At 38.6% G+C, this 8104-nt stretch overlaps 1 protein-coding gene across 1 annotated transcript; it reads right to left on the bottom strand.

Annotated features, from left to right (window-relative positions):
* Positions 1-353: 353 nt before the first annotated feature.
* Positions 354-1715, bottom strand: si:dkey-33i11.1 (uncharacterized). The gene is made up of 3 exons (XM_062986015.1): positions 1639-1715; positions 952-1085; positions 354-784 (listed from the first exon to the last, which is right to left on the bottom strand). Exons 1-3 carry the CDS (start codon positions 1678-1680, stop codon positions 685-687), a joined length of 276 nt encoding a protein of 91 aa, XP_062842085.1. The 5' UTR covers positions 1681-1715; the 3' UTR covers positions 354-684.
* Between the last annotated feature and the right edge of the window lie 6389 nt (positions 1716-8104).

Genomic DNA, 8104 nt, shown 5'->3' with positions numbered 1-8104 from the left:
CAATTGTTTAAATATGTTTCTTTGCTTTTTTTATTTAATTAATATTGTAAAATGTTAAATTAATTGGCCATTTGTTTTTTTTTTTATTAAGAAACTATATGCATAACAGCACTAATTGTAATCTATTCATATCTAATGACTAATATAATTCAACTCTGTATGTTATACATTTTGTTTTAAATTTTTACAGCCAATAAGTGAAAACTATCTATCTAAACTAATGTCTGCGTATGAGAGAAAATACAAAATAATATCACTCATAACAAAAAATATAACATAAATTTACACAATATTATGATGTTAGCACAACAGTTTTATTCACAGAAGGAATATTAATGATTCAGTCCATCAAAATTTACTATAATAGTCTTGGTCATAAGTACATCTGGTTTTAGTGATGGAGATGGACATGTATATATCAGATTTCTACATTTATACTGAAGGATGTCAGACAAATTTCATCTGTGCTCTAAAGGGGCAGATCATGTACGATCCATGATTTTAATTACAACACAGCAAACAATATAATATAAAAACAAACTAAATTGAGCTTTTAATGTTGAATATAAATCTACACCGGTGTTAAGTTGTATGTCTTTACTAACACTGTACCTAAGACATCTGGACATGTGGTGTACTCCTCAAAATAATTTAACATGTGTTGAAAGAATTTGGCTTCATTCATTACTGCTGTTTGGCCAGCTCAGAATAAACAACACTGAGTCCTTCTTTACTTCTCTTTGCACCATCCTGTGGTACATTGGTGACTTGCGCTTGGTCCCAACTGAAAGAAAATAATGAATGAATGAATCAGTTCAGAACCCTTAATGTGGATCATCACAGATGAACAGTAATAAACAGCTACATGGTTAGATGCTAAATAAGTCCACGTACTAGCTGGTCTGTAAACAGCACAGTTTATATCAGAATGATGAAACATAAGAGACTGACCTGGCTGTACGAGAATAATGCACAGTAACAAATTTAGGTTTCCCATTGCTGACATCTTTCTTACTGTTTTCCACAGCTTCTTTAAGGGGCACAATGGAAGGATGAGCAATATCATGTGTCTCTTCTGGTTCTTCCTACACCAAACAAGAAGCACGTAATCATTAATTGAGTAGAACCTTAATTCTAGTTAATTTGTTATGAAGACACCCAATGATTGCTAATAACAGGGTGATTAGGATAGCATTATACACATTCGTTATCATGGTGCCTTACATGGCCAAATGTATGTGGATATCTGAATATGAGCTTCTTTTACATCACTTTTAAGAATGTGGTCAATATTGTTAAATATTGGCCGTCTTCTTGGCTTCAACAGCCAGCACTCCTTTGCGAAGACTTTTTGGACTTTTTATGGGAGTTTGTGTCCTTTCTGTCAAAAGAGTCAGGCGTTAATGTTGGAAAACGAGGTCTGCCCTACAAACAACATTTATCTGAAAGGTGTTAAGAAAAGCATTTTATTTACTTTATGTCTCTGATTCTATAGACCTGTTAGGAATGGATGTGGCTCGAACACCTTAACTCAGTTACCTGAAGGGGTATCCACATACTTTTGGCCATATAATATATTTTTTCTTATTAATTATTAAATGCTAGTCATAGTTGTAAATAAGCTTTTTAGTAACTCACTGGAATATCATCCATCTTAGTGTTCTGGGGTTGAAATTTCATTTGGGGTGATTCAAAAAACAGTGTGTCCACTTCCATAGGAGATCCCAGCTATAGAGGTAAACAAATTCAAAATAGAAGTCTAAGATCAGTATTATATTACTAAAAACAATAAATCATAAATCATAAATCATATGAAAATGATGACCTGTTTATCTATATTCAGCATATCAGTGTCCACTCGGTGCATGTTCTTACTGCAGAAAAAAATGGATGTTAGTCTCAGTGCAAGCACAGACAGATCAGGTAAAACAATAGCATCTACATCACCTAATCATGATGGCTACAGTCAGTGTTATGAGTCCAACCGAAACACCCACCGCAGACGCAAGAGCAATGACCTTCAGCCGACCTGTCAAACATAGAACATCTTTCGTTACTTCATGATAGTTAAGGAAGTCACACACACACCACCTGATTACAAAACCCACATTGTGCTGCAAGAACGCCACATTTCTCAAATCCAGTCCTGTTGACCCTTTGCCCATGACAGTTTAACACTTAGGCCCATGGTGGGTCCAGCCCCACCCATAAACACTGAATAAAGACTGGGTTAAAACCTGGTGCTTTTCCATTGCAGGGTAACACACACACACACACACACACACACACACACACACACACACACACACACACACCACACATACACCTGGGGGCAGTTTAGAGTAGTCAGTCGCTCCTGTAGGTTTTTGGAAGGTACAAGGAAAGGAAACCCAGGTCATCATTTTACCTGCTGTACCACCATGCTACCCTGTTCACCCTATTTACCTCTTGGTGTGAGTAAGTTGTGGTGCCATGTCCAGAAAGTAATTGTCTATTGTTTTCACAATGAGACCAAGTAGAATAAAATGATATTCACTGTGTTATTGATGGATCCAAGAATGTCTATGTAAACACATTCTACTCAAGTAACTATGTCTAATTGATTATACAGTAGTTTGTCCTAATTACCACTATTTTAAGTACATATCAAACAAAGACACACACATAGACATTTCCCGTGAAGATGAGGACCTGTACTTGTAAAAGCCACTAACCTCGGACCCGGACAGTAAGGACTGGAGAGCTGTGCACACCATAGCGGTTGCGGGCCTCGCAGTAGTACTGACCACTGGCTCCAGCACTGACATCAGCGATGGTATAGCTCTGCCCGGATCGCATTTCCCAGGTATCAGCGGCATTGATCCGGTGCCAGGTGTAGTTATCCACTGCTGGGTTTGCCTGACTACTGCAGGTCAGGGTCAAAGAGCTTCCTGTCTCAATCACGGTGGATGGATGTGCCAAAATTGAGGTGTTTTTAGGGGCATCTATAGGACATGAATAAATAAAAGGTAAAGAAAGAGTTTAAAAGTCATGAAAAGAAAAGTAACAGTGAGAGGGAGTTAGAGCTTGATTGATTGATTTTTCAAGGACTAATGAAAGCCGTGAGGAGACAAAGCTTCACACTGAGAAACCTGATCAGATTAGATGAGCATAACATTCGCACTTGAGTTCAACACTGCATTGTATAATACAGCTGCAAAATGTTTGTAGTTTCTTTGTATATTTCTTGATGAATTAATTATACAATTTGATCTGATCTTTATCCTAGTCATTTCCCCCATCCTTTATCCTGAAATCTTTCCCCATTATTGTGGAGTTATAGAGCCTCAGAAATGGCTTTGTACCCCTTTCAAATCAAATTAAACAACAATTTAAGCTTTTTAGGATTTTTTTATATATCATGCATGAGTGTTTCTGCAAAACATTACTGTAGTTTAAGTCCAGTTGGACTTAAAGTACGAGAAGGGAGCACTTACAGAGTACAGACAAGGTGACAGAGGAAGACGTTCCGGTGCCCAACACATTCCACACTATGCAGTAATACTGTCCGCTATAGTGTGAGCGCACACTGTAAAAAGTGAGGTTCGGGAATGAACCTTTGGCCAATGGTTGACCTCCGCTGACCTTGTACCAGGCGTATTTCTCCACTGGTGGATTAGCATTGCTGATGCAAGTAAGATTTACTGTGTGGCCTTCCATGATGTCGCCTTTGGCACTGATCAGGACCTTTGTGTTCTTTGGAGAGTCTAAGTAAGAAAAGTGAGACAAAACCAGTGCAATCAGCCAGGCATCTACATCATACTAATACATGCATACTAATACCTGATAAAGAGAGGCTATTAATTCTTATCCAATTAATTAAATACAACTAATCCTTATATGTCTTTCATAGGTAAGTTAATAATATATGAGATTGAAGGTAGTCAATTAAAATGGATATGAGTACTTTTTCAAAATAACACTTTTTCAATGCACACTTTATTTAAGGCACTGTAGAGTGATACACAGCGCATGATATCAGTTTGTTCAGTCAGTTTAAGCTTCCCGTGTAAGTTCTAAATTTGTATATTTGAACCTTTGCCTTGTGACGTTAAAAACTAAGCCAGTGTGCATGATGTCCTGCCAGAAATAAAGATATTTCGTAAGAACGTATGACCTCTTTTAGACAGACAACAGCTCAGCAAGCTGCAGTAAAATGAAGGAAGGAATCACTTCTTGTTACCCCCGTGCTCAAAGTCAACTTCATTAAAAAAAATCTAGAAAAATCTTACTAGTCTGTACAGAACCCTGACATCAATTCATCTGAACACCTTTGGGGCGAATTCTAATGTCGATTGGAAGTCAGAACTTCTCATTCAACATCAGTGCCTGACCTCACAAATGAGGTTTTTTTTTACTAAATGGGGAGAGAGTCTCTCAGATACACTTTAAACAACACGCTCATGGTCAGGTCTCCACATCTGTGGCTCTTTGTTTAATTACCCCTGTAGCATTGTTTAGTAAAATATTTCTGTAACTGGGTAATCGATTTCAATAGAAAATGCAGAGCAATACCCCACAGTAAAAATAAAAAAACAAAAAACTACACATCCCATGAGCCACCACGGCCATTAGTCTCAGTTCACAACACCTGATCTCAGCACTATTTCAGGTGAGTAACACAGTGCTGAGTCATTGTCAACTGAGACAAAGCTGGTAAGGTAGACGGTTGTATCGAACGATACAAGCATTCCTATAACTTATAGAAAGCTCTCTGCTTCAAATAAAGATTTCTAGAAAAATAACCAGTCGTGACCAGGGTTGTTGTTTGGTGTTCTTAAGTTACTGTTTAAGTGCATTAAGCCACGCTGGGCTTCGTTTTATTAAACATTTAGACTCTCTTGTTACAATTATTTAATTAGTGTCTGTGAGATCATTAACACTGCTGGTGTTAATGCAGAGTGCTGTGTGTTCACGCTATGTCTTCACGCTACGTCTTCATGCTACGTCTTCACGCTGTGTCTCCACACTCTGCACTCCCGGGTCAAGCTTCACTCTTGCATAGTGGATGAAATTCAGCTTTTTTCATTCACAAGCTCAGTGCCGCACTTGGGGTCTCATTTTAAATGATGAAAGCGTCTTTCTAAAAATTTCACCAGCAAACTGCTACAGTTTTCTTAATGCAATGAGACACGCATACATAAAGTTATCAGAACATTGCACCAGCACTATTTACTTACAGGTAACATTGACTAGCACTGGTCGGGAATGGTCGGTTCCAAGGGAATTACGAGCCACGCAGAAGTACTCTCCATGGTCACGGTAGTCCAGAGTCCACAGCCGAAGCTCAGGTTTAAAGCTGTCTGGTACACTGCCACTTTCACCCTCCTTAAACCAGGCAAAGCTCTCCACAGCTGGAGCACCTTCACTGCTGCAGGTCAGAGTTACTGAGTCACCTTCTCTCATGGGACCCTGAGGAGTCACCTGCACCAGGGTGTAACGTGGAGCATCTGGAAAAAATGGAGTATATTTGGGTGCCAGATTTGCATTTACATAAAGAAAGTACACATGGGTAAGTGATTACCTAGACAGGATAGGTACGATATGTAGGTAGCTAAGTGGTAGGTGGGTAGGTAGAATTGTAGTTAGATTGGTGGGTGGGTGGTTAGGTAGCTTAATAGGAGGATGATTAGTGTAATACTGTAAATGGAAGAAAGGTAGGTAGAATTGTAGAATAGGAAAGTAAGTAAGGTGAAGTATTTAAGTAGGTGCTGATGTAAGTAGCAGGTTTATAAACTCACATCCCACAGCCAGTGTGATGCTAGATGATTGTACATTTTGAGGTGGTACAGGTCTACAGTAGTAGCTCCCAGCATGCTGATGGTTGAAGTTATAGATGGTTGAGACTTTGTCTGAGTAGCCCAAGTTCACCCCATTCTGATAGAGGGCAAAAGTCTTGTCTGGAGCTGCACAGCCGCGAGCTACACAGCTGAGAAACACTGTCTCTCCTGACGCAAACATGTTGTTGATTCGTGGTGGATGCACATGGACCTGGAGATCTGGGAGTAGATGAATAAAGAATAAACAGGGCATGTAGTTACAGAAAAGCTTTTGGTGGGACAGAAAAATATTGCCTGTTTACTTACAGCATTAATAAACAACTTTACTCTTAACTGAGTAGGCATTAACTGTTAACCGGATATATTTAAATACTGGAAAAAATCATTTAACAGTAAAAACAAGCAGATACTAAAGCTTTTATTAATTCTATTTCCACTTAATTCTTTATTTTTTATTAATTTTGCGGGACTATTTTGCAAGATCAGTTTGTATTAAAACTGGTGGTCATGCAAAGAGCTTATGTGGCAAAATGTCAGACTAAAAAAAACTGCAAACACTGGAAGAGAATCATCTTCAACGTTTTTGCTTTCAAATGTATTTTAATTTACTTTAGTACAAGCCAGTCAAGCACTTTTGTGAACCCATGCTAGTGTAGCACATGCAAGGTGAGGCCTGGCATTGTCCTGCTGAAAAAACAGTGGACCACGAAAAAGTCTTGATGGCTGCATACATCTTTCTAAAATCCCAATATTTGTTTTTGGCATGGATAACTCATAGGCATCAAATTCAAATCTTATTTATATTTAGAAAACACAATGACATTTCTTCTATCAGTTAAATAAAGGATCTAAAGAAGAAACAATTCAGATTCTTGCCTTCATTGCACTTTAACAAATGTCCCAACTGTTCCAGAAATAAGATTTGTAAAAGTACAGGTATATTTATCAGAACTAAGCCTAGAAAATTTAAATGATCTGGAAAATCTTCCATACCTGTTACTGAAAGATTAACAAAATCAGCTGATGTCCACCTGCCCTGCTGATGGTCTGTTTCAAACCTAAAGTGATACTGACCAGCATCGCTCAGCTTGATGCCTGTGATCTGCAGACTGCACCTCTTGTAGCCACCCATGTACTTGATCCTGTCTCTGTAGGACGGGTTAATAAGGTTGGCATCTGTATGGTAGGCAAAATCTCGTTTGCTATCAGTTGTCATGTGAAACCACATCACCCGTATGGCATTGAATGGTGCTGGGTAGTCATAGCGGCATGGCAGGGTTACTGTGGTACCTGTCCATGTGCAGATGTTATTGCGTGAAAAAGTGATGGTCCATCTGCTTCCAAACGATGCTAAAAATAAAGAGGGTAGAGATTCTTGTTTTAAAAGCCAGTGAAACCAATTTGGGTTAAAGTTTAAAAATAACCTGAGACATGCAAGGGCACCTGGGTAACTTTACACTTAAGAACAGTGCAAGTTAAATGGGGTTTGTTCATTCTGAACCATGCATTATACAGATTGTGATATATACAGTTAAACCAGAATTACCTTGTAGAGAAATAAAGATAACAGTCAGGACAGTAGCAGGTGCCCACATCTTTATTCTTCACACCTATATAGTACATTCTGTCAGTTGCATTTATTAAATACCTATTAAACACCAGCAAGCAAACATTATTAATAACGATACCTGATGTTCCTCAGTCAGTTTAGCACACACAATCCATGCCCATCAGATGCTAATGACCAGCATTTAAGGATGTTATAAAAATATATGGTGATCCAGAGAGAGGAGGTGCAAGTAAAAACGAGGTGAGAGGCTGTCCATTCTTCCGTCTCTGTCTTTTACAGTGTCCCTTCAGCTGCTCCAGAGTCCTGGCTCTGTCTTAGGTGAAACTTGACCCTCCCCTGTGTGCACAGGGCTGCAGTGCCAAGCCGCTGACATCTACAGCCACTCTGTTTACACCACAGACTACAACTCCTGTCCAGATGATGCTTTGGCTCTTTAAACTAATCCAGAATATTCCAGATACAGTCAGCAACAAAAATATTAAAACCACTAGTAAAAATGCTACAACTGTAATGAGTTTGTGTGTATAATTGTGTGCATAAACACAAATTCAGCTCCAGTTTTAAAGTGTCTCACTATTACCCTAACATAAATGATCATTTTCAGATGTGTTGCCTTTTTAAACTCAAGATCAATTGTATCCTCTTTGCTTTACTAGGTTTTCATTATACTACACCAGCATGGGACACCTCATATTTATACCCCAGTAAAACAAGA

Source organism: Trichomycterus rosablanca, chromosome 23, assembly GCF_030014385.1.
Source record: "Trichomycterus rosablanca isolate fTriRos1 chromosome 23, fTriRos1.hap1, whole genome shotgun sequence".
Classification (NCBI taxonomy): domain Eukaryota; kingdom Metazoa; phylum Chordata; class Actinopteri; order Siluriformes; family Trichomycteridae; genus Trichomycterus; species Trichomycterus rosablanca.
The sequence above is the reverse complement of the archived record's forward strand: the minus strand, read 5'-3'. Positions and strand labels throughout refer to the sequence as shown.